Source organism: Lutjanus erythropterus, chromosome 10 (genome assembly GCF_056507025.1).
Source record: "Lutjanus erythropterus isolate fLutEry1 chromosome 10, fLutEry1.hap2, whole genome shotgun sequence".
NCBI classification, from domain to species: Eukaryota; Metazoa; Chordata; class Actinopteri; order Lutjaniformes; family Lutjanidae; genus Lutjanus; species Lutjanus erythropterus.
The window spans coordinates 33,911,130-33,938,161 of NC_139326.1; the positions used below are offsets into that span (position 1 = coordinate 33,911,130).

Below are 27,032 nucleotides of genomic sequence, written 5' to 3' on the forward strand. Positions count from 1 at the left end.
AATGCCATTTGTTGAAAATAAACAGTACATTAGTAGTAATTTCTCCATGCATGTGATGCTACCAAACTTTATTTGAAAATAGGACGTTTAAGCAAGGTGTAAATATCACAGCCAAACCATGCAGATTTTCATGGTCAAATTGTGACTCTTAATACAAATGTGAGTTGTATATGTGGGATACTGCTCAGCAGTAAACAGACCATGTTGCTGTTAATGTGGTGTACTCTGAGGTAGCAGTAAGCCACCGCTTCCCTTCAGGGCTTCCAGGCTCCAGCAACTTTCAAGGAGAGTCACCACGTGGCCCCTCCCTCCTGTGTTTGTGCTTGTGTGAAGTGCACCTGCAGTGCTTCAGGGATGTGATTTTTCAGCTTTATTGGACACACAAGTCCTATTTGATGTGTAACAACATGCTAAGTGTCATCTTGCCTGTTGTTTTCCTGGACACAGTCCTGGCATAGGCTTGTGCTTGTGTACATATCAGATTATGTGTTTGTTTAGTGTCAGGAGCACACACCTGCTGACACGGTTTGTGTTTTCAGGGACACATTAAAAAATTTATGCAGCCCCAGAACTGAATGTCTGATGGCATGTTTCAGAATAATTGTCAAAATGGGACACGGTGCAGTGGAATTAAACTCCTCAGCCAGTACAACCAAAGGAAACGAGTTACAGCTTTTGATCAAACAACCCAGGAGTCAGCAGAGACACAGACACACGATGGCAGCCTCTAACATGACATGTCACATGAATTATGCAAGCTCACTCATCACAGCAGCTCTCATGCTCTTCATTATCCTAAACTGTGTGTTCACAGATCCACATGCTGTATGGTGTCATTGTAGTTTTCAGTTGTTAATACACATAGCACCAGTCATCCACTGTGGCAGGACACACAAGGCCACTTTGGTATTTTCATTTGTACAATTAAGCTGTTAAGATGACTGACAGTCTCAACTTTCTCTCCTCTCTCCTGTGTCCCCCCTTTCCCTTCTGCTCTGTCACTCCGCCAGCCGGTGGCAGAGCCCATCCCCATCTGCAGCTTCTGCTTGGGGACCAAGGAACAGAATCGTGATAAGAGGCCGGAGGAGCTCATCTCCTGCGCCGACTGTGGCAATAGCGGTGAGTGCTTTTTTTGTCACCGATACAATTTGAGCTTCTTTAAAAACACCTTAGCACCAGTTTCAGTCTGTGACTTGGTCAAACATTGTTGTAGAAAGAACCACAGAAGACGACAATCCAACCAGTTGTCTGCAAAATTATATATGTGATTGATTAGAGAAAATACTGTTGTCTCACATCTTAAGTCTTAGTTTTTTTGTCTTTTTTTAGTTTTTTTAAATATAAGCACAGTGCCAAGTACACGTCCTGGAGCTGTAAAAAGATCAAAATAACATTAGTTTATTCCTAAAAACACAGGTTAAAGCCATTCAAATATCTATTTTTGCACATTATATCCATAAGAAGTCAAACAATATAACAAGAGACATTACTGCTTGTATAGGTATATTTATTTCAACATGAACAAGTCTTTTAAAAGATCTGCATACCTACAAATGTTTGTAATTGTTGCTGTGTAGTCAACTGTCAACCTACTTTGTCAATCATAATGTCAGACCCACGCGCAGCATTTTTTTCTCTCTCACCACAAGTGTTTCATCATCATGCTCCTCAGAGCCCTGCCTACTTCTCTGCCAGAAAAAAAATCAATTGCTTAAATAGCTTTGAACAATTTTATCTTGAGGTTCCACAACTTTGCCATCTGACTAAAACCTGAAGTATTTCCAAACAGGGAGAGTGCAAATCACTCTCTCTGTGGCCGAGTTCTCTGCCATCATTGACAGTGACATTTTGTGACTCCTGTCATGCAGTGCAGTCAGAATTTGTGTGGAAACTCATGAGGCAGGCACCAGTGTTAGTGCTGCTTTTTCTCACAATTGAACATTTCACAGCCCATTGTCAGCTTTTTAAAATAATTTGATCATATAATTGAATTGAGAATATTTGTTTACAGCCCTAAAAACGATTTCTATGAGTTTCATTTTGTGAAGCTGAAGCTTTTACAATGCACATACTTCAACAACCTCTGGAGCTTGTTCTTCAACTGAAATTTCAATTACTTTGATATCTCACTTTTCAGCTGACAATTACACATTCAAAGTGTAACCACTTTGAATGTGATTACATGTCAGCTTACATTGCAACTGCCTTCATCTCTCGTTTCTCAACTGACATGTCAGCTGCTTTTATCTATTAATCTTCAACTGACAATTCAACTGCTTTTCTTAAGTTATATGTCAAGTTACAGTCTCACTGCTTTCATCTGTTATTGTGTAACTGTGAATTAATTTCCTTTTCTTGGTTACACTTTAGCTGACACTTGCAGCTCCATTTTTCACACTTTCTTCACTCACACAATTCAGATTCCTCTTAGCACTTTAGCTGATACTTGATGTTAAAGTACTGAAGGCACTTACACTTGAATTAAAACTACACCTTCACTTATTGCATTTAGGCTGCCACTTCAGCTTTACACTTTTTCAACCATTTCCAATGGTTCAACTTCTATTGTTTAGCTGCAAGCATACTCAACTTTCCTGCAAGAAATGTAGTCTTTTGTTGTCCCTTCTAGAATTATTCTTTGTAATAGTTCTGCTGTGTTACTTTGGTTATTTTTCTTTTATCTCTGCTTCTTTTTTGGCTCCAGGACACAAAATTAGCACCAGCCAAATGGTGGTAAAATATGCAAGTGGCTGGTAGATTTGCTTCACTGACCAGCCAACAAAACAATTTTAATCTAGTGAGTGGTTGATAAAATTTGAACATTAGCTAGTCATCTGGCCAGTGGACAAAAAAGTCAGTGTTGCACCCTGGGTCCAGGATGCCATGCTTAAACTTGATGAATGAAGATGAACACATTGTTGAATACACAAGTACTGGCATTGTCCTGTGTGTGCAGAAAAATTAGGTTCCCTTCAAAATCTGGTTCCCTCTACCAACAGTTGTAGTATTCTCACTAATGCCTGACATTGCTTGGTGAAAGCAGAGGAGAGATTGTGTTGCTCCTCTTTCCTCAGTGGGTTTCTGTCCCAGACAAGGCCGTCTTGTTTGCCATTCTTCAAACAGAGCAAAAGCATTGCTCTGACAGATTGTCATTTATGTTTGAACACTCTTTATGCAGCCAGGTTTGATTCAGTGAGGGCTTTCAATTCCAAAAGGAGCTGTTTTTCCTCCTCCTACAATGATGCAAGTGGGTCACGGCTGTCAGTCAGCAGTGACAAAAAAAAAGTATGTGACGTTGACGCACTTGTTTGTGTATGCATGTCTATCTACCTGCAGGCCACCCGTCCTGTCTCAAGTTCTCCCCAGAGCTCACAGCGCGAGTCAAGGCTCTGTGGTGGCAGTGCATCGAATGCAAGACTTGCAGCAGCTGTCAAGATCAAGGGAAGAATGCGGTGAGTGGATGAGCGAATATGGCGGACTGGCAGCCTAACAGTGTCTGTGAACGCTCTCTTCTCTGCTTAAGTGCCAGATAGAGATGCTGATAGACATATCTGTGGTCCTGGGATTGAGCTATTTTAGTCAGCCTCGGCATGATTTCACTCTTTTCTCTTACTTGTCAAGTGAAGAATCATTGTTATTCAAATGTTTGTAGGGAGCTTTAATGGTGAGACAAAATGCACAACATACTGCCATCTGTGATGATGGAGAATAAAATGGAAAATCATGGTGGATATTTTCAAAGTATGGTTCAACTTTAAATGGCAAATTCATAGTGATGAAACACAGTAGTTTATGCAGTAGTATAATACAGTAATATTCAAGTAATTGAATGCATTTTTGTGCATGAATATGTGGAAAGCTCATCAAACTTTGTCGTTAGAATGAGCTCAGGGGCTTTGATCAGCCCTCCAATACAGTGCCTCACCACTGAATTGGGTCACTGAGACTCACCTTGAAACACATCCAGGCTTCCTGCAGTCATGTGAAACTTGGAAAAACCAAAATCGTTGAATTTCAAAATGTTGTTTTCATGCCTTGAAACATCATGGGATTAATGAAATTCTTGAAAGCTTGGAAAGTTTTGACATATGTAATATATTGTAGCATAGCAGCAAAATTCATTTTCTAATATGCATCTATGCATGACAACATTTTGTTTACTGTCACTTATGTTTCTTGATTTTCTCTCCATGTTCTGTCTCTTATGTATGTCAGATAGCTAACATGATGATTGAACCTAGTTTGAATCTGAATCTGACTGAATCTATGTTTAACTGATGTTTGTACATATAACATTTTGTGATTCTCTAATGACACTGGTCAACAATCTTTGGTTAGAAATCAAACAAGAAAGTTGACCAGCATCTCAGATACATGCTAAACTTTGCAAAAAGAGATTCGATATTGGCAAGATGAGGGAGGCATTCCTCACAATTTGTATTAAGGGAACAAATCACATCCAACGTGAGCAGTCAGTGAGAGATGCCTTTCCGATCCAGGCTTTTTTCAACTCAACAACAGCAAGATCAGCAAGAGGACCGTGTTGTCAGTTGTTACAAATAGCACTTTAATACCATGAATAATCAACTATTAGAGGTTGAAAAACATTGCTTTTTATTTTCATACGATAGGTTAACTTTATAATACAGTTGTGTTCATGTAGGTTGTAAATAGTCATGGACATTTTATTATGGGTCTTTCTCCGTGAAACTGTGTGGTAACCCTTCACATTTAAAGTCTTTGATATTCATCAACACATGTGTTTGCTGCATAGGACAACATGTTGTTCTGTGACTCCTGCGACCGGGGCTTCCACATGGAGTGCTGTGATCCTCCCCTCACACGGATGCCAAAAGGTAAATAAACAAGATTGCTCTTTTAACGCATCACCTATCTTTTCATGACCTTTTTATAGCTTCTCATGAATTCAACTTGTATCCATTCTATCTCTGAAAGAGTACATAAAGCTTATACACTACTTCTCTGTATGACATACTCAGTGATTTGAGTTGTTGCCTCTTGTAAGTCTTAATGAAGCACCTAACACTTCACCATTAAGTGCTAATGTATTCAGTACGTCCCAGAGCATGTTGGTATCTGTGTTGAAGCCTGTCTTGTCTAATCCACCTCAGTGTATGTGTGAACCTGTGCTTTTTTCTCTTCCTCCTCTCCCAGGCATGTGGATTTGTCAAATCTGCCAACCCAGGAAAAAGGGAAAGAAGCTTTTACATGAAAAGGCAGCACAAATCAAACGGCGCTACAACGCACCGCTGGGACGGCCCAAGAACAGGTAAAGAAATGCCTTTAGCTAATGGCGTCTTCTTCAATGTCAGCCCAGTGGTGAGCCGCAGCATGACGCCATGTATCTGCGTCACCAGAGTGCAAACAAGCAAACAGCTACAACACCTACTCCCTGAATGATCTTAGAGTTTTTTCTTCTTTTCTCTGTCAAATTTCTAAGTATTTATATGTAAAACTGCAAAGCGTGGGTTCGGTTGTCAGTTGTGGTCCCATTAGAAGGGCTCTGGACCCTCATAGCTGTAGTGCCTCCTGACACAGTCTTAACCAGACTCCTCCCTTCCTCCGCAGGCCGGGGCGGCCCTTCAAAAAGCTGGGCGGGCGAGGTCGACGGAAGCGCTCAGCCTCAGCAAACTCATCCTCCAGCTCCTCCTGCGAAGGTTACCCTGGCGATGACCGGCTGCTTTTTTCACTGCGGGACGACGATGACCTGTCACAGAGCAGCCTTCGCTTCAACAACAAGACCAAGGGCCTCATCGATGCCCTCACAAAGTTCTTCACACCGTCGCCTGAGGGCCGCAAGGCAAGGCAGGAAGTGGTGGACTACTCTCAGCAGTGCCGCATCCGAAAGAAAGCCCATCGCAAAGGAGAAGGAGACGACAGGGGGGGTAAGGATTACACACACGACTTCACTGCCATGGCTAGATGAATTTTAGTCTGCAGGTAAACAGTTGGTTGATACCAGATATTTTAGACAGTTTTTTACCATAAATGTAAGTATTTTGAAGTTCATGTCTTTGACATGGATATCATAAATAGCTTTGGAATTGCAATATCAGGGTTTCCGTGGGTCTGAAATCTGAATTTTAGGCCATAAAATATTTCCTCTTAATATCTTAAATATGATTTTGACAGGTCTTAAAAATTAATTGAAGTTAACTTTACTCTTGTACACATGCATTAATGTAAGTTACAAAGTGGAAGGGTCAATTAGATATCAAGTTAGAAAATCATTATGGAACCAATAACCACTAATGCAAACTCAGCACACCCAGCTAGTGTGTTGTGACATTGTGTGTGAAGTGTCTCTTCTGAAATAAAGATAGCTACTTCTAGAAGGTATAAGTTAAATTCTTTCTGTTAAATAGTTTTATTTAATATGGGTAAGTGTATGGGTAAGTATGGGCATTAATTCGATTTTAAACTGCATTCAAAGGGTTTAAAAAGTATTAAATTTAACTTGTTGAAATTTGCAGAAAACCTGAACTTAAGTGATGTACATTAAGGGATGTAAATATATTTGGTTGTCTTCAGTGAAAGAAACAAATATTTGAAGAATGGTGGATCAGTGGTTTTCACTGTCAGGTTTGATTCTTGGTCGGGGCAGGGCCTTTCTGTGTGGATATTACATGGTCTCTCTCTCTGTGTTTACATGGGTTTGCTCCACCATCAAAAAAATGTATTTGAGGTTAATTTCTCCTATTCTCCTTGCCCAGGCCCTGGCTTCAAATTGTAGTTGGTCCTCACTGTTGGTCACTAATACTTAAAATGGGTCAGATGCAGGAAATGCATTTAATTGTACATTGTACTCTGTATGATTGTGTATGTGACAAACAACCTTGATTTGAGAAAGTTAATTTGCAACGGAACAGTAACAAAATTGTTAATGAAGTGACTGCAAAACATGAGAAGTAGGCTATGAATTTTAACATGTCACAAACTTCCACAGAATGAATTGACAGTAGTTGCAGTTTAATGAGCCATCATCAGCATCATTGCATTAAAAACATACTGTGTCTTCATGAATACTTTGCAAATGCTTTTATCAGACTCAATTAGGGGTTGTTGTCAGCTAGATGGTTTGCTAACGAACAGACTCAGTACCACCAGCTGTTATCATGATGAGCAGACTATTCAGTGCTTCTTTGTGCTGTTTTAAAAACGATCCAGCTCTGATGTTACATATTTGGAAATTGCAGAGAGTGAAAATGGTGTAGAATTGATTTGTCATTTTCTTCCTCCAAAAATTGTTTCTTATGCATCAGAAGAAATTGCTTTGTAATATGAAGTGGCCACCCGCAGTTCTGTTTCCACTCAACTTACACACACAGTCTTAAGTACAGCACAGTAGAAGAGAATGACTGTAACAGAGCAGACACATCCAGAGCGTTCACGCATCAAGTTTCACTGACAGCAATGATGTTTTGACCCACTTTATAGTCTAAACAAAGTTTGAACATGGGAGTAACCCTTCAAGACTGTCTGCCAGACAGAAAGTCAGGTGGCATAGTATAACGAGTGACAACATCCACACCATGAGCAAGTTCTAGTAGCTTTAAAGGTTAAGCACACAACTTTCACCTAAAAGACCTATTATTTTTAGACTTAGTCGACTTATTATTTTTCCTACTGCAGCTTTTATTGATGTACTTTACTAGAAAAAAAAATACATATTTTAAGAATCAGAACTGCTCTTTGTTTTTGTTATAGTAGTGATAACAGTTAGATTTGGTTCAGGCAGAGCTATGAGATATTAAATCATTCATCCTTTCTTACCCTCAGGTGTACACAAACTACAGATTATATATAGTTTAAACTACAGAAATGTAAAAATATCTATTATCTTATCAGTATAGGCCATGAGAGACAGGTAATTATCAGTTATTGTATCGGTTAAAAAAAAAAAGCCATGTGTGTTTTCTGACACATTTTGGTTAGGGTTAGACAACAACACTACTGTGTTAGATATAGGAAAGATCATGTTTTGGGTTAAAATAGACCATTAACCACGTGTTAGAAAAGTAAAACGATTTCAGCCAGAAAGCCCTGAAGCCCAACTTCTCCCACTTCTTCTCACATCTTGTGTGTTTGAAGGCTAAATTTTAGCTCACACCAGCTCCATTCTTATGTAAAAGTACAGTGTACTGATGGCATTAAAAAGGTGGCAAACAACTCGTTCATGATATAGGAACCCTCCTCCTACATGTTGCCCGTCTCCTGTAGTAAATTATTGAGAGGCCTCTTACTTTGGAAGGAAAATATTGTTAGATTCCCAGGTTTCCTTTTAAGTGAACTGTTAACTATGTATAAATGCCTCAATGTCTGCCTGCTGTGGCAGTAGCACTATTGTAAAAATCAATCAGCAGACATCTTGGCACCCCGTCTAGCAACCCTCTCGGTAGATTTGCATTAATGTCGGCTGTGTTTCGATCTCCAGACAATCAAGAAGGCAGCGACTGGCGTGATGAGGATGACAAACTGCCTGGCCACGAGAACCTGACGGAAAAAGACATTGAACTGTTCCGACACATCCAGGAGCTGGCACTACAGGTACACACACACAAATATTAAATGCCTTAAAAATTTGGTGAATGAACATAGACGAGACCACAGGGAGGAGGAGCTGAAGATTGCAGAGTGAGACATCCTCAGCAGGGGAACCTTGGAGAGACCTGTGTGTATCTGACTAAACCTGCCAGGCTGGAGTCATCAGACTCGATACTATGTAAACGCACGGTGTGCAGCTATGGGGAAGCTGTGCTTCAATTGTGATGGTCAGAAAGAGCAGAGTCAACAACAGTCAGGTCGTAAAAGATGAAGTCACCAGCTCAGACGGGGTCTGTAGGATGCAGGCACATTTGTGGGAGGAAAAGTCAATGAGCTGTGAGAGAGCATTGTATTTCAGCACAGAAAAAAATTAATTTGCTGTGGAACAGCTGCCAGATTCAGCATGTATATTAAAATCATCCATTACCATAAATGCAGGGCAAGGTGATGAGTGTAGGAGTCAGTTAGGATCAAAGGTTTTGTTTTTAATGACCGGTAGATGCAAATAACATAGGGTAACTGAAGCAGATTCGCAGCAAGGTAATTAAAGATTAGTGTTGTCACTGGAAATTTGCTTCTTGTGACTCCATGTTTGAGAAGGCAGCGCTGGTCAGTGTAATTGTACCCTTGGGTGCATGAGATCTCTGCCATGTCTCAGTTAGGCATATAAAGTTAGTGGTGTTGTCAAATAACATTATACATTTAATGGAGTGAACATTGAGCAGGGCAGCTCTAATGACAGTTTAACCAAGCCAGTGTAGTTACAGTAGACAGGAAACGTAAAGTAGCCACATCAATGGCCCTTTTCATTTTAGTAGATTGACCAGAGAGCGGTTTGTTTGGCCAGCGACATGGGAGTCATATAAAACACCATCCCACATACCAACTGGAATATTCACACTAGTGTTTAAGTGTTCGATGCAGGCAGAGTGTGAAGAGTTAATGATGTGTGAAAGAGGTCGATGTGATTATCTGGGCTGAGTAGCGGTGGATTAGAATACATGATCATCATAAACGGCAGGCAGGGATGTGCACACTGGTCTTGTAAAATTCTGATGCCTTTTTTCCAGCACCACTTAAAGCTCCATAATGTAGCAGGTAGCTCAGTCTCTCTGACAATTTCGAAGCAGTAAGACAATAATCAGTTAATTGTTTAGCTCTAATTAAATCCATTACTGATGTGTTTCTGAGGTCTCCCTAGCTGTCACGGTAGTGTGTAAGATCCGAGGCCAGTAGTCCCTGGTGTGCTATCTGTCTGCTCGCCACGTGATCTGCTAGTCTCTGCCGTAGTAAACCTGGAATTGACCCTTCCACATCTCTCCCTTCCTTTCTTTCTTCCTCTTGGTTGCTCATCAAACAGAAAGTCGGGGTGACGGGTCCGCCAGACCCGCAGATGCGCTGTCCATCAGTCATCGAATTCGGCAAGTTTGAAATCCAGACATGGTATTCGTCTCCCTACCCCCAGGAGTACAGCAGGTAAGCTAACACATTGCACAGTGTAATGTACTTAGCTCCCAGGTGTGCTCGTAGGCACAGAAATCACCAGCAGCGTAATGAAGCTCAATTACAAAGTTATTTACAGTACTACCTACTTTGGGAGGTAACCAGCCGGTGCCAGGGAGCTAATTTGATTCAGATTTCCTAAGGGCATTTTCTTTTTTTTTTCATGTATGTATATGTATGTAACCATGGAATAAAATCTGCCTCATTATTCTCAACATTCTGCTGTCATTAGGTATTTGAAAATTACAGATGAGATTATTAGCATACAATAAAAGCTTACAGACACCATCAGAGCAAAAATATTTATTTAACCATTACAGTGTTGTTCAGATTCTGTTATTTTTATTTTTGATTGATCTGCCAGTTGTTTTCTCAATAAATCAAGTAGTCTTTTGGTCTGTGAAATGTCAAAAAATACTTTGAATAAATTTCCATTACAATATCCTTATGCCGAAGTTTACATATTCATATAAGATAAGATAGAATTTACTAATCCTTATGGACACTCTCACACCAAAGATTGCTCCATAATTACACTAACAAAAGAATGAAAACAATACAGTATTGAATATAAAGTGAAGTATAATATATGAGGTGTAGAAAGAGTAAATTCAATATACAGTGCTCAACAGCGTAACAGTAGAAGTAAGATAAGATAAAAGTAAACTAAAATGGAAGAATTTGTATTGTTAAGGAAATGTTACTGAAATTAATATAGTAATGAAAATAAAATTCCACATGATATGAAATATAATATTACACATGACAATGAATCTTGCTTGTTTTTATCTGACCAACAGTCTAAAACCTGAACATGTTCAATCAACTATGATAGAAGACAAAGAATAGCAGGAAATATCCAAATCTGAGAAGCTAAAACTAGAGAATGCTTAAAAATGCCAACAAATTAATTGTCTGTCACAGCAGTTACCAATAAAAGTTCAGTGAACTAATCAATTAGTGGAGTGTTCACTACAGCTCTAGCTGTGGCTGTTTTATAACCAGTCCTCACTTTTCCTTCCTTCATTGTACTCCCCTCCCTTTTCCCTGTCCAGACTACCCAAGCTCTACCTGTGCGAGTTTTGCCTGCGGTACATGAAGAGTCGCAGCATCCTCTACCAGCACATGAAGAAGTGCAACTGGTTCCACCCCCCTGCTAATGAGATCTACAGGAAGGATGATGTTTCTGTATTTGAGGTGAGGAGCTGTTTAGAAGTACAGGCTGAATAAATGTGATGGTTAATGAACTGAAAGGTCAGTTATAAAGGTTTTTGTTCAGGGAGTTTTTCCTTACCTGGTTGAGGGACAAAGGGGCAGGGGGTGTCTCACACTGCACAGGCTCTAAGAGGCAAATTGTGATTTGTGATATTTGGCCATATAAATAAATTTTGACTTGACTTCACCAGAAGAAAGGTGAAATAATGTAAGTGATGGTAGAAGACACAGTAACAGAAAGATGAGACAAGGCCTCTGTCAAACACCAAAACCACAGCGAGCGAAAGCCACATCCTTTACTAAAGACGCCGTTGTTGTCTCTTTGTCTCACCTCAAAAATGTTCACAGGGCTGCAAATACAATGATTACTTTTATTGAGTAATCTGTCAATTGATTAGTTGTGTAGTCCATAGCATGTCAAAATATGATGGAATATATTAACTGGTTGCCAAAGCCTAAGGTGATCAGAAAGCTGAAATCAGAGAATGTCTCAAAACAATGGGAATATGAAAATAGTTGGCGATTAATTCAGTAACTGACGATTGATTATTGTTGCAGCTCTAATTGCACTTAGTGGTCAAACTTTAGACCTGTTCGTCACTTCAAACTAGGGCTGTGCAGTATAACTGAAAAATCTATTGTTGATCATTTTCAAAAAGACCAGAAAAAAGTTGAATTTAACCACTTCACTTTATTATTATTTATTATTATTATATTATTTTATGTGTTATTTATAATGTATATTATTATATTATTTAATTGCCTTAGTTTGAATTTAGGTACTTTATTTATCAAGGCACACAAGTAATAGACTGCCATACTAGTTGGCTAACCTGTCCTCATCTACGTTGTTTCTTTTGTTGTCACATGGAGCCACTGAATGACACACCTGCAAAATGGCTGGCTGTTTGTGTGTCACTTGTACAACATTCCATTATCGATGGATATGATGGGCTGTTTATGAACCAGGGATGTTCGTTATGTGCTTTCCGGGCGGGTTGCATTTAAGTGAAACTGTTTTATTGAATACTTTCCATATTGCTTTTGATGAAATGTCAATTGAAAATACATATCACTATTGTTTTATTGCACAGGCTTAGCTCACGCTATAAACAATTGTCAAAAATGTATTCCATAGTGTTTTTCCACAACCCACTCATTTTTATTTATGACTGTGGGAGATTAATCACATGCGTGGGGCAGCCTAATGAATATAGAGAATGTTGATCAGTCAAATTCCTAATGGTGATTAATTGACCATGTTCTTTGTTTATGTCATCAGGGAAAGTCTGTTATTATTAGAAGAAATCATAATTACAGATTTACAGTTCAGCTGTTCTTGTGGGTCTTGTAGCACAGCAGCAGATTAATTCAATGGATTGTTTCTGCAGGCCATGGCCACTGCAGCTCTTGTTTCACCGCTCTGCAGTCCATCCTCGCTCGGAGGAGAGCAGAGATAACTGGCCAGCTGCCAACCTGAACCTCCCTCCTTCTCATTCTCTTTACAGCTCTTTGTTTCTCTCCTCCACCCTCTCGATCTCCAGAGACACTGCTGAGATCATTGCCTGACACAAACTTCTGCTCTATTCACCTTCACTTTGTTCCACAGCGCTCTAACAGCAGCTTAAAGATGTACTCCTAGACAGGACTATTTCTGGCACTGAGCAGTGGTCATTTAGGAAACTTTGTGCCATTTTGTTGTACTGATTGTGATTTTTCACTAATCTCACAACAGGTCGATGGGAATGTGAGCACAATCTACTGTCAGAACCTGTGTCTGCTGGCCAAGCTGTTCCTGGACCACAAGACTCTCTACTATGATGTGGAGCCTTTCCTTTTCTACGTCCTCACCCAGAATGATGGCAAAGGTTGCCACCTCGTCGGCTACTTCTCCAAGGTACAATCTCGATGCTCCCAGCCTTATCTGTGCTGGATTTCAGTCAGAATCTTGTCATGGTGCTCTAATTCATTGCCCACTGCTTATTATCCACCAATATTCACTCTAAATGGCATGATACAGATGGCCAAGCGACAGGGTGTGACATTAACACCCACCAAGCAGGAGTGTACCATATTGCATCACCGTGTACCATAACAGAAAAAGGAGTAATCCAACAAACAAATTTCACCACCTTAAGCAGAAGCACCCAATTTTGTATGAGGAGAGAATATAATCCTGCAACATCAACAACTCTTTTTTTCTGTCATTTGTAAAATTGTAAAGAATATTGTTATTACAGAATACCCCAAAACATTGCGATATTATTTCAGCGCTTCACATTAAAATTAAAACACAGAAAAGAAACAAACTGAAACAATCAATGAAAGTTTTGCAAGAATAAAACAAACACTAGAATGAAGTAAGAGCAACACTGAGGAAATCAAGGGCAGAATTGCAATTAGTATTCTAGTATTTTTCAGTATTTTTTTTCTTTTTTCAGTGTTGTAGAGTTAAATGCTGCACGATAAATAGAAGGCTTTAAGTAGACTCTGTGATTAATATCAGACAATTGCATTTCCAGCAATCTGGCTCAAAAATCCTGACTGGACCCCCCCCTAAAAATTTATATTGTCAGTGTTCACACCACCACCACCATGCCTCCTTTACTTTCAAAGAATACATATCTTTGTTAAATATAGTCATCCTGCTCAAACTCACTACAACAACTACAAGAGCCAAAATGGAGAGAAAAATTATTCAAATATCATGAAATTGAAATGCACTGGCATCACCCCACACTGGTGCATTCCTACAAACATACAAATGCTTGTGTTGTGTCCCAGATAAACACTGGGTGCTGTGAGTTTGCAGTCGCAGGTGCTCCCATTAACATGCCACTTCGCTGCCAAAACACAGCAGTTAGTGAAGGGACGCAGCATCATCAACACCCTGCTGTATGCTCACACAGGCCCGCTCTGTGATATAGTTTCCATGATTTGTTTTCTAATGCTGGAACGTATCTGTGTGTTTTCCCTCTTTTCCAGGAGAAGCACTGTCAACAGAAATACAACGTATCATGCATCATGATTCTTCCACAGTACCAGCGCAAGGGCTATGGACGCTTTCTCATTGACTTCAGTAAGGGCTTACACAACACACACACGCAGTTACACCACTAACAACTACAAAATACATCTGATGATAAACTTTATGATGGACAAAGTGAATGAATTTGAAAATAGAAAATGTTTGTTATGGCTCATGATTCCTGTGTCTGTTCCTCCTTCCCTCCCTGCAGGCTACTTATTGTCCAAGCGTGAGGGCCAGCCAGGATCTCCAGAGAAGCCTCTGTCTGACCTAGGTCGGCTGTCCTACATGGCCTACTGGCGCAGTGTGGTGCTGGAGTGTCTCCACGAGGTCCGCGACCGGCAGATCACCATACGACAACTCAGCAAACTGACTGGAATCTGCCCGCAGGATATCACCACCACCCTGCACAGCCTCAACATGCTGGAGCAGCGAGGAGACAGGTCAGAGACAGAGCCAGCATCCATTTAGAAAACCACCACATTATTTTGGGTCACATTAAAGGGATAGTTTGGATTATTTGAAGTGGGGTTGTATTAGGTACTTATCGGTAGTCCATGCATTACCTAGAGTAGATGCTGTTTGGCACAACCTCAGTTTGGAGAAGCATAGAGAGACTCTAGAACACAAGCTATGCAATGTACTGTTGTGGACAGGATCCGCAGCAAAGCATATTTTATTCTCTTAAAAAAGGCCCAGCAAAAAAAAAAAATCATAATTTATGTGTACACCGCTTTACCTTGCTGTCAGACAGCTTCTCCAGCAAGAAACCATTGTTATAAAAGCCAAATGTCGCTCGCTCTCATTCAAACAGACTGCTTATGAAAATGGTCATTTTACCTTGTACAACACTGGAGTTGCTAGTTTACCACGCCCTCAAAGTCACACAGTAACACAAACAAACAGATCAAGCCACTGGTAGACCAGCAGCTCCTGTGCACTGAGAGGTAAAATTTCTGATTTCGCCAATGGAGTAAGTGGTGAAAATATTCTAAATATAGCATACAAAACTGATTTTTTTTTTTATTCTGATGGGGATTTTCTTAAGCTGCTAAAATACTTTTTGTGTAAAGGTAGGACTGGTCGTTTGTGTTTTTGTCAGGTTGTGAGTCACCTGCACACAGGACAAGTCTTGAACCCTCAAGAACACACATCTAAAAGCAAAACATATGGTTTCAATTGTTCAGCTTCCTACACAGATACTCCTGCTGCTTCCCCAAACTGGAGGCAAATTGGCTGCCATCTACTGTTGGTGATACACTGACTATCAATAAGTACCTCATACAATCCTACTTCAAATTTTCCAAACTATCCCTCTCAATGGGTCAGCGATGCATTTCAGTGGTTCATACTGCAGTTCCACACAGTTTTCTGGCTCCTCCTGAGTGTATAGTGTTACAAGCACATTGTGAGGTAAACAAAATTCTCAGTGAGTAGCACTTGTTGTATTATTTCTATTATTATTTCCCCTGCATTAATGTGCTATATAACTTATTATAGTGCAGTGAGAGACAAAAGGTGGATCTGGTTGCCAGACGGTCCTCAGTCACAGAGTATTAAATACTCCTGTGAAGCTTAACCCGAACGAAACAGAATATGGCCATTAGCCAAGTTACACCTAGCGTGTAAACAAAGCCAGCCTCTAAAGTAGACTTTAGTAGGATCATTGCTCACAGAATCCCTATAATATCATGTGGACGCAGTCTGATATATTAAACTCCCACTGACACTCAGTGTGGTTGTTCTGCTGCTGGATTGACTTCAGTGTGAAACCCCAGTAACACTTTGTAGGAAATATGATGGGCAGCTGGTTAGTACTGTTTCAGTTTTCTGCAGAGGTTAATGTACTGTCACTGTCTGAGAAATGGGATTTTTGAGTCAGTGATGTGAGCAAAGACAAAATCAATGCCAGGACCAAAACAAAAGTAGCAAAATTTCACACAGTGTTTACATTGTGGTTGTTGCTTTGGTTCATAACACATACATTCAAAAGCCCCCTAATGTAAGTACACATAGACATATCAAAAATCCTGTTAATGTGCATCTACATGGTTATCTGCATCCACACAAGTAACAAAGACTGGTTGATATAGCTGAAATATAGATCACAATAAAATGTTTTATTTCAGACAATATTGATAATTGATCATTTTTAGTAACCTATTTTAATAAAGGTCAGAGGCATAAAGTTCGAAATTAAGCACCCTGCTCCTGCATTTATCAGGACCCGGAAGTTCACACAATAATGTAAAAAAACACAAATCAATACATTTACACAAAAGAAGAAAAATAAATAAGATTAGATTAGCCTTACTCTTCCTTAGGAGAAATTTGTCTTGGACATTCAAGAGAACACAGACAAAATAACTGCACACATTTGCAATGTATTACACGATGCCCTGCACCATTTAATGCATAAAATGCATTCAAGTGAAAGTGTTGAACATTTTATCTAAAAGTTTTCTTATTGTTATTGATAAAATCTCTATTGGCAGTACATTTTGCTACTGCCGTATCACCTGTACCTACTAGTAACTTTACACATAGGCACACATACGCTTTGCAGGCTAACTTTCCATATTAATCTTAATTCTCTATATCTGCAAATAGAAAACATCTATACAGAGTTATGATGGCGTCGGTTTTTTGCGCTGTTTTGTCAGGCTGGTCCTGGTGCGAAGGGAGAAGCTGGTGGTTAGTCACATGACTCGTCTCAAGGCCCGGCCACGGCAGCTAGAGGTCGATCCTGAGTGTCTCCGCTGGACTCCCGTCATTGTAACCAACACTGTGGTCTCTGATGCCGATGGAGATGATGACGATGATGAGGAGGATGAGGAACCAGAGGATGAGAACCGCAAGGAGGTAAATACTTTATATCTGCTCAAAGTGAGATAACAGATTGATGTCAAAGTTGCTGTGGATTCATATTAATTATTGATTTTATTTTACTTTATCTGTATAGGTCAAACCAAGTCATAAGGTCCCACCATTGCCCTGGCATGCATGTCAAGGGAAGAAGAAGGAGGAGGAGGAGGAGGAGGAAGAGGAAGAAGAGGAGGAAGAAGAGGAAAGAAAGAACTTCCTGGGGTTTCCCATTAGCCAAAGCTCTCCAACTTCCCCTCCCACTCGTTGTCTGCCCCCAGCCCCAGAGCCAACACGACCGCCTCCTCCAACAAATGGAGAGCGTCGACCACGGGGGCGCCCACCCAAAAACTGGCCTTGGGGAAAGGTGAAAGATAGCCCACGGGTTGGACGGCCGCCTAAGAACCGCCCAGCTGAGGACGAAGACGACGAAGAGGAGGAGAGACCAGAGGCAGGAAAACCCACAGGCTCTGCTAGCAGCCCCCCTTCCCTTTTCTCCCTGGACAGACAAGCAGAATCCACAGCCTTTCACTCACTGGACATGGTCAGGCACCCTTCCATAACCCCCACACGAAGAGGCCGGCCCCCCAGGAAAAAGAGAGGGCCTAAACCCAGACTGACAGAAGGACCTGGAGAAGGGCTGGCACAGCTGCCTGCAGTTTCCAGGTTGAATGAGTCTCCTCCCATCAGGAAGAGCTGCTTCAGTGAAAGCAGTGATGAGGAGGAGGATGACGATGATGAAGAGGATGAAGAGAGGAGGGCGTGCTCCCCACCCATCCTCACCAAGCCTGCCATGGGGCTCAAATGCAAGGTAAGACACTACCAGTGTTTACATTCACTGGAACTGCATTCATGTTAAAAATCTCAGAATTGAGACTGATTCATTGTGCTTCACACACAATTTTATGGAGCACATATGTCAAAATAAAAGCATTCAGTTGGTATTAAGAACTGGATTAATTTTGATGTCATGAACTTACTGCAGTCTTTTTGACCTCAAACAGTCGGGGTCATTTACAGGGTAACACCAGTAGGTTGGAACTTGGACCCTGTTTTTCTTATTGACTAATTGCAGACAACAGTTTTTGAATTTGGTCTATGCACTGTCAAAGATGGTCCACTTAAAAGTGCTTGTTTTTGCCACTGACAAGCTCAGACTGTTATTCAAGGTGTCTGACAGCATTATGGAAAGGATTTCTACAGAGATAGACATCCAGAGGTGCATTTTGTTTAACCAGAAACAGCTGACCAAACTAGATTTTGCCAAACAGTGAATTCGACAAAGTCATTGTCATTCAGACGCAACAGATGCAACAAAAAGCTAAATAAAAACACTTTGTCTTGTATTTCCACTGTTGCAACAATCAAAAACTTTAGTTTGGTTGAAATAAACCCTTAATTCACAGTATCAGGTGTGAAAATATCAGGAGAGGAGTGAGAGGGAGGTCAGATATGAGAGAAGCAGTTGGGAGCAATAGCGTGTACAGCCAGAATATTTTTGCATCCTCCTCAGAGTTTTGAGGGTTTATTTCTACAAAACCAGAGTTGATGATTGTTGGAACAGCAGAAAGACGTCCCAATATGTTTTTGGAGAGTTTTATTTTGTTTCTGTCAAGTTTGAATGAAGACAACAATGCTGGATCAATTACAAAAACTGTTGTCCACATTACACACAAAAATGTGGCAAAATAGCAAAATTACTGAAGTTAATCTGTAGTTTAGTCTGTAGTTGTCATCTTAAACATAATTTCAAAGGCACACCTAATTCCCTGTTCTGTTTCTACCCAGAAGCCACTGAGGAAGCGCCGTTTTCGCCAGCGCAGCCACCCCCACAGCAGTGTGGTGACCGAGACCATTTCTGAGACCACAGAGGTGTTGGACGAGCCCTTTGTAGACTCAGACTCAGAGAGGCCAATGCCCAGGCTGGAGGAGGAGACGCCCTTGGGCCACCCACTGCACCGCTACCCCCCAGCCCGCTCTGCCTTGAGGTTGTCTGACCCAGCACCCAAAAGAGGCCGGCCCTCCAACCTCACAGATTCAGAGGAAGAAGGTGAGCAGACAGGCTTCTGAATCCAAAATAAACCTTTTTCACAGCAGCCATCTTGATATGAAATAATTGGGTAAATATTCTGGTCCACCACTGCTACTACCCTCATAGCCTGTGTACCCAGAAACAACACTCCAAAGTAAGGATCTCTTAATGTCCCAGGGACAATAAAAGTATTTCCACAATCCAGTGCCAGGGGCAGCTCCGAGACAGTAGATAAAGTTACCACAAGTTCAGTTATTACATTTGTGTGTCATCATAGAATATACATCTTAATAGTTAGGTGTTCAACTTAAAAAAAAATGTAAGGTGATACCAGCACAAGCATCACGTGTGCTTGCACACAGTCACAATTGCTGTATATCAAAAACAGATTTGCATTTGCACTACAGTTTGCAGTAATTCATTTGTTGATCAAACAGTTAGAAATAAACAGGAAACCGTAACTCAACCAATGACTGAAAAAATAATGAATACTGATTGTGTCAAACAGTAAAGGTAATTTCAATTTTTATTCATATTTAAGTGCAGGGAACAACTAGCACAACTTCCATAGCGAACCAGGGCGAGTGAATGAAGAGATGCAAGTTGCTGAAACAAAGTTATTAAACTATATTTATGTTAAATGGACTAAAAACCTTGAATGTGGGACAATGGTTATTATGTCTCGGACAACTAAAAGTAGAATTCAGGACAGCTGTGTGACACTGAGGAAAAAAGTTTGTCTCGAGCCCTGCCCAGAAAGCCTTCTAATCTAAAGAACTCCTCCTATCGTCAGTTTTGCTGGTGGACTGCAAACCAACATTAAAGGTGCATGCTGCCAGATGTTGCAGATTGTGAAACATGACTTTTGAAAGGAGTTGGATTGAATCAGATCTCTTCCATTCTAGTCTAGAGTCCTCTGATGAGTGTTTCTGAATTGAAACTGAATTTTGACAAACTGAATCTGAAATACTACTGACAGGTTGAAAGCAATGTGAGTTAAATTCAATTCAAACCCATCAGGTTCAGTTTGTGAAATACAACTTCAAATTTTGCTCAAAATATTCATTTTGAACATCTCAAGTTAAATTCTAAGATCCAATTTATGTTTTCTGTAAAATAACTCCAGTAGAGCCTTTCCAGTGTGACAACATGCACAAGTACAGCACCCCGAGTCTGTTTGACTTGAATAACACTCAACCTGAACTAGTATAATTGATAACACTTGTTTACTCTACTATTTCATATCAAAGTGGCTGCCGTGAAAAAGGTCTTTTGTCAGGACTTAGTGATTATTGGTTTGTGTATACACAGGCACATGTGCAGCTTTATCTAACGCTGGCTTTTCTTCTTGCCTTCTCTTAGAGTTAATATCTACACCTGTGCTGAAGCCTGTGGCAGCTCTCCCAGCAGAACCATCAGAGACTGTAGCCTCCAACCCTGAGGTCCCAGTCAAGAAGAAGAAAGGCTGGCCCAAGGGAAAGAGCCGCAAACCGCTGCACTGGAAGAAACGAGGACCTGGAAAACCACCTAGTGGCACAACTGCAGACAGCCAGGCCCAAAGTGGGGATCCTCCACCTCCCAAAATCAAGATGAAGCCTGGCCGTAAGCCCCGGAGCTGGTATCTGCAGCGGGCCCAGGAGGAGGCAGAGAGGCAGGAGCAGGAGAGACAAAGACTGATGGAGCAGCATCTGGACAAAGATCCTGAGCTGCTGCAGACAGACGACCGCAAGAGAGTCTCCAGAACCAGCATAGACAGAGACACCAAACAGAAAGACTCTGATGATGAGGACGACTTTCTCCCCAAGCCTGTGGAGCAGAAAGTCCCAAAGAGGCGAGGGAGACCGCCAAAGAATCGTGCCCTCCGCCAGCCCCCGCAGCCCACCCCCAAACCACCTCCCACCTCTGAGCCAGAGGAGGAGGAGGACGAGGAGGAGGAGACGGAAAGAACGTGGGAGGAAGACAAACCCAGCCGTCCACCATCTCGTCCCTTGCTGTCCCCTTCTTCCTCTTCTTCCACCTCAGGGCCCCGGGCCCCACAGTCCCGGCCTCAGGACACAGATGCCGGTGACAGGGAAGAAGACGACGATGATGAGGAGAGGGAGGAAGAGGATTGCGGCAGCATGGGTAGTGGTGGTGGTAGCAGCAGGCGAGCAGCCGTCACACCAGGTTCAGGAAGCAGGCGGAGCGAAGACCATGATGCAGACGACGAAGGTGACGGACATTTAGATAACAAGAGCAACAGCAGCAACAACGGCGGCAGCAAGAAGAGAAAAAGTCAGGACTCTGAAGATGAAGATGACGATGAAGACGAGGAGGAGGAGCCCGCTTCACGTGCGAGCTCCCCTCCCGTCAAGGAAGAACCCCAAGGTGGAGAGGCTTTTTTAGACATGGAGAACAGCGTGGCGCGGGACTATGTCAGCAAGCAGGAGGAGGAAGAAGAGGAGGAGGAGGAGGCTGAGGAGGAGGTGCAAGAGACCAAGTGTCGGCCCTCTTCCACTGACCCTCAGCAGGAGGAGAGGCGGAGGAGAGAGCAGGAGGAGTCTGCAGCAGCGGCGGCAGCGGTGGAGACAGTCACGGCCATGTCTGTTCCCTCTGAGCCCATGGAGCTGCAGCCGCTGCACCCAGATGACAAGGACGTCACGCTGTTGATGGAACCCCAACACACACACTCCACCCACCCCCACCAGCACTCTGACTTTAAGGAGGAGCTGGGCCACCACCACCCGCACCACCCCCACCACCACTCCAATGAGCTGGACCTGGAGACGATGCAGGCCGTCCAGTCCCTGACGCAGGGCGAAGCGCAGGACGAAGAGACGGAGCCCCAGCCGCACCACGGGGCCTACCAGGACTGCGAGGAGACACTAGCTGCCTGCCGGACACTGCAGAGCTACAGCCACACGGGAGAGGCGGAGGAGGAGGCGCTGGCTTTAGTGGAGGAGTGTGGGGCATCCCAACACAGCAGCCCCCTCCCTAACCCCACAGTGCCACCTCTGCCCAGCCAATCTGTGCGATCGGTGAACAGTCCTCTGCCCTCGAGCATCATGGACACAACACCAGCAGGCCAGCGGGGTGGGACACCCGGTCCCACCGGAACTGGGGGCAGTGGTGGAGGTGCTGGAGGGGGCTACACCCAGATCACACCAGAGCATCCTAGTTCCCTGTCAGCCCCCTCCCAACAGAACATGGAGACATCGCCAATGATGGATGTGCCATCTGTGTCAGACCACTCGCAGCAGGTGGTGGACAGCGGTTTCAGTGACCTCGGCAGCATCGAGAGCACCACAGAGAACTACGATAACCCCAGCAGCTACGACTCCACCATGGGTGGCGGGGGCAATGGGACGGGGAATGGTGGGAACGGAGGGGGTATGTCAGCCGCTGTAGTCCCAGGAGCTTCCACAGCTTCTTCCTCATCAGCCTCCTCTTCTTCAAGCTCGGCCACACCATCCTCTTCCTCCCAGTCCAACAGCTGCTCCTTTGTGCCAGCCCCCAGCCTCACCTCTTCCACAGGGACTGGAGGGTCCCAACTCACCATGGGCAGCTGCAGCCTCATCCAGCAGACAGGACCGGGACCCAACAGCGGACCAAGCACCAGTAACGTAGGCAGCGCTGTGCCCCAGCCCCCACCTCCTCCACCACCGTCCAACACCCCCAGCTGTGGCATCAAGTCTCCACAGAGCTGCGGCGTGATCGAGAGGCCGCCCAGCACCAACCAGCAGCAGCAACAACAGCAGCAGCAACAGTCCCAAAAAAAGGTTCCTCAGCAGCCGCCCCAGCAACAACAACAAGCCCCCAATCCCCAGCCTCCACCTTCAGCACCACCACCACCGCCACAGCAACAACAACAGGCCCTGTCCCAGTGTAGCATGGGCAACGGCTTCGCCTCCACACCCATGATCATGGAAATCCCAGAGAGCGGAGGTGGAGGAGGGGGCCGCACCCTGTATGAGCGCATGGGTCAGGACTTTGGCACAGGGGGCTACCCCCAACCCTCTGCCACCTTCAGCCTTGCCAAACTCCAGCAGCTCACCAACACCATCATGGACCCCCACGCCATGCCCTACTCCCACTCAGCCTCTGTCACCTCATATGCCACCAGTGTTTCTCTCTCCAATCCGGGGCTGGCCCCTTCCCCCCACACTCCCCTCCCACAGGGCCAGCCCACCATGACTCCGCCTCCTAACCTGAGCTCCGGCTCCATGAACCTGGGCTCCCTGCAGCTGCAGTGCAACATGCCCACCACCAACATCGGTCTGGGACCACCGCCACACACGCAGCGGCTGCAGGGCCAGATGGCGACAGTCAAAGGCCACATCTCCATCCGCTCCAAAGCCACTCAGCAGCTTGCCCCGGCCCCCCACCAGCAGCAGCTCTACGGCCGCAGCTCAGGGGCTGTGGCCATGCAAGGCACACCGCGCACCTTGGCGGTGCAGCGAGGCATGATGCCAAACCTCATGCCTACGCCGGCGCCATACAACTCCATGAACATGACGCCCCTTAATGCCATGTCAGCCGGCTACCGAATGCCCCAACCTATGATGAACAGCGGTTACCATGGCAATCCCCCTTACATGAATCAGCCAGCCCAGTACCCCATGCAAATGCAGATGGGCATGATGGGAGGGCAGGGTTACCCGCAGCAGCCTATGCAGCCCAATCACCACGGCAACATGATGTACACCGGCCCCTCCCATCACAGTTACGCTGGCGTCCCAAAACAGTCACCGTACATGAGCAGATGAGCAACTGAGAACTGAGAACTAAGAACGGAGACATGGGGCCAGAGCTGCTGCTCGCTGTACTCTTAATGTCAAATTACTCCTGTCCACCCCCTCCGGTGCCACGGCAGACACACGCGAGAGGAGGTGACGGAGACAGAGAGGGTCTTTGGGTTTCCTGTTTTTCTATGTTGTCTTTTTGTCCCTTTTTATTTGGGCTCGTGTCCCCCTCCCCTCCCAGCTGGCTGTGAATGGGAGGATTCCCGCCTGAGGGTTTGTGTACATGGACCTCGGCCGTACCACGCAGCTTCAGACCAGGCCTGCACAGTCCTCTGCGACGTGGTTTCCTCACAGGCCCGGGAGCCTCCTCCTCGTCCTCAGGAGGAGAGCAGGGGAGGACAAGAAAGACGAGGAAGATGCACAGAGAAAGACAATACAGGAGTACCTTTGCTTTGTCTGACTGCGAATGAAAAAAACAGTGAATATATTCAACCATGCACACAATCTTTTCATCAATTATGGGAAGCCTTACCTTGAAAAAAGAGACAATGAAACATTGTAGGCGGACTCTTTGTTTTGTCAAACATAATGTTGAATCCTATTTTTGTTGTTGTTGTTTTTGTTGATCGTTTTTTGAAATACTCGTGTGCAGTCCGACCTCTTATATGCTTTGGTCTTTATATGTGTGGCATTCTGAAACGATGATACACCTTCTTGCTCTTCTCAGAAACACCCAAACATCTCCGGCGCCACTGCGGTCAGACGGCTTTTCACCCAGTTCCAGAAAAGCAGGCGAGTGTTTGTGGTGTCAAGTTGTTTCCAGAGTCTCTGATATCCCCGGATGGACAACGTTGTACCAAAAAACGGCAAAGACACAGAAGAGAGGAGCGCGTTACTGTCTTATTAAATGTCCATAAATGAAACAAGTAGCATTATTTTCCAGTTTGCCGCCACTCTGAAACATTTCGATGTAAATATTCTGGTACTTCCCAATATCCAGCACACACACACAAAACACACAAACACACACTGGCTAGCCGTTACCATTTGGTGGCTAGCTCAGGAAAGTACAAACATTCAGCTGTTCTTGTCCACACTCCACTGACAGACGGTGTACTATGTCAGCCTTTTTTAGCAGTTTAGGAAACGCAGAACAAACGGTGAGATTTCCATTTAACTGCTTTAAGGAAAGTCAGTTAACTCTAGCTGACCTCCCCTCCTTAAGTGTTAGTGACCCAAAGAGGTCGAGGAGTCTGCTTTTGAATGGTGTATTTTTTCTGTATTTTTTTTTATTGTATTTTTCTTTTCTGCAAAAATTCTGCACTCCCATTGGCTAGAAATATGGCGGTAGACAGTTAGCCTTTCTAAAAGGTGTGCCTAAATGCCTGATCTAGTGCATGGTTTGGCCCTCACACAGAGGCACACTCTCATGAAAGCAGGGTCGGAGGCGAGGATGTGTTGAAGGTCCTGTTGGTAATGGCGTTCGGCTGGCAGGGGTGAGGCGGTCGACCTTGTTGCTCCGTGTACCAGTATTCAAAGTCAAAAGAGGAGTTTTCAGTTTCTTACAGACCTGACATTGCATACTTTCTTTGTGTGTATTGTTCTGTTCTGTACTTCTTTTTTGTTGTGTTTCTTTCTGAATTTTATCAGACTGGGCAGCTTTCTTTTATGACACAAGCTGACTCTTTTTGACTTTAGAAAACCTATTGTAGAGAAAATGTTTTTTCTATAATATAAAAGGAAACTCTGACATTGATATTGGTACTGTCATTTTTTTCACTTCTGTTTCAGGAAAAAAAAAAACAATACATATTTTTTAGCTCGCCTCTTGGGTAATAATTACTAAGAAATTCAAAATTTAAAAAAATTACCACTCACTTTTAGTGACTTTAAGATGCCTTTAACCTCTCCATTCCATCTCATCTCTAGAGTTTTTCTATCTTTGTGTAGTATATTAATGCTATTTTAAACAAAAGGACTACAAATATCTAAAGGTCACTTGGCATTCTTTTCTTTTTTTTACTTCTTGTGTGTGTATAGGATGACTTCCTTACATTTAAGAGGCATGTAAAAAGGAGCTCAGTATATTTCTGTCTGTTTATATCGCTTCCCTTTTTGTATCCTTTGTAATTGTACATGTTGCGTTGTATGCTAAGAGAGAGCGCAAAATAAAGAGAGGAGTGACAGCTGGGCACAGTGAAGGTTGATTTGCGCTCAGCAGCCTCAACTCTCTACTCTGTCCCTGTATGTATTTCCATTTATTCTGTTTTTTTTTTCTTTCTTTCTTAGCAAGTACTTTCAAAGAACTCTGTACATTTTAACATAAAATGAAAATAAATTATGTTGAGCCATTCATGTTTTGCTTGAGCTTTTTAAATTTCCATCTGAGTCAGTTCTACAGCTCCAAAAGGATAAATATACACTCGTCTTCACTGAATGTTTTAGAGTTGAAAGTTGCTTTTAAATTTTACAGGAAGAAATTTGGCATGTTGGCAGAATTCGTACAAAGTCTTGAAAGTTTAGGAAATGCCTAATTTTAAAGGCAGAGTATTCAGGACTTTTACAAAAAGAAAACACTTCAAAATACTCTTCAACTGTTATGTTTTCAAGGTTAGGAATAGGCTTGAATTTGAAAATCTGTCTTGAAAAATGGTTGATTTTCAACAGAATGTGTAGTGTCGTCAGCACAGTCACTTATGTAAACCAAAAATCTTTTAATACTTGAAATGAAACAACCCCTTTGTCATATTTGTCATTGATAGATATGTAAGTCCTCTGTTGATCCCTTACACTGGAAATTAGCAAGCATTAAATAATCATGATCAAAACATGCAACCAAAGTTAATATTAACAGCTGGTAAATAAGTTACAATATACATTGACTGCTGTGGGTATAAGGACATGTGCAATTTCATTTATAGTAACAGCTCTCATGTAATGATAAATACTTTGAGAGTCTGGAAATGTTATGTTTAGGTACCTTGAAAAGCTGTTTGAACCCTGCATTAGGTACTGGACTAATTGTGACAACCTTACAACTGACGTCAGTGGTGTCAGGAACTAGCACTGCAAATCTGATGACTACCAGTAAATAAGCAACAAAGTC

General features: G+C 42.9%; 1 protein-coding gene across 1 annotated transcript in view; it reads left to right on the top strand.

Annotated features, from left to right (window-relative positions):
* kat6a (K(lysine) acetyltransferase 6A) overlaps nucleotides 1–26,281 on the top strand; it is a 42,272-nt gene extending 15,991 nt beyond the window's left edge. Inside the window, exons 3-17 of the mRNA XM_084729104.1 lie at nucleotides 1,011–1,119; nucleotides 3,337–3,452; nucleotides 4,775–4,856; nucleotides 5,176–5,290; nucleotides 5,590–5,906; nucleotides 8,456–8,568; nucleotides 9,926–10,041; nucleotides 11,124–11,265; nucleotides 13,019–13,180; nucleotides 14,269–14,362; nucleotides 14,523–14,754; nucleotides 16,975–17,173; nucleotides 17,274–17,984; nucleotides 18,962–19,223; nucleotides 20,568–26,281. Of these exons, the coding sequence (XP_084585230.1) occupies nucleotides 1,011–1,119; nucleotides 3,337–3,452; nucleotides 4,775–4,856; nucleotides 5,176–5,290; nucleotides 5,590–5,906; nucleotides 8,456–8,568; nucleotides 9,926–10,041; nucleotides 11,124–11,265; nucleotides 13,019–13,180; nucleotides 14,269–14,362; nucleotides 14,523–14,754; nucleotides 16,975–17,173; nucleotides 17,274–17,984; nucleotides 18,962–19,223; nucleotides 20,568–23,950 (6,153 nt within the window). The 3' untranslated portion in view covers nucleotides 23,951–26,281. The remainder of the gene's footprint in view (nucleotides 1–1,010; nucleotides 1,120–3,336; nucleotides 3,453–4,774; nucleotides 4,857–5,175; nucleotides 5,291–5,589; nucleotides 5,907–8,455; nucleotides 8,569–9,925; nucleotides 10,042–11,123; nucleotides 11,266–13,018; nucleotides 13,181–14,268; nucleotides 14,363–14,522; nucleotides 14,755–16,974; nucleotides 17,174–17,273; nucleotides 17,985–18,961; nucleotides 19,224–20,567) is intronic.
* Nucleotides 26,282–27,032: the final 751 nt, after the last annotated feature.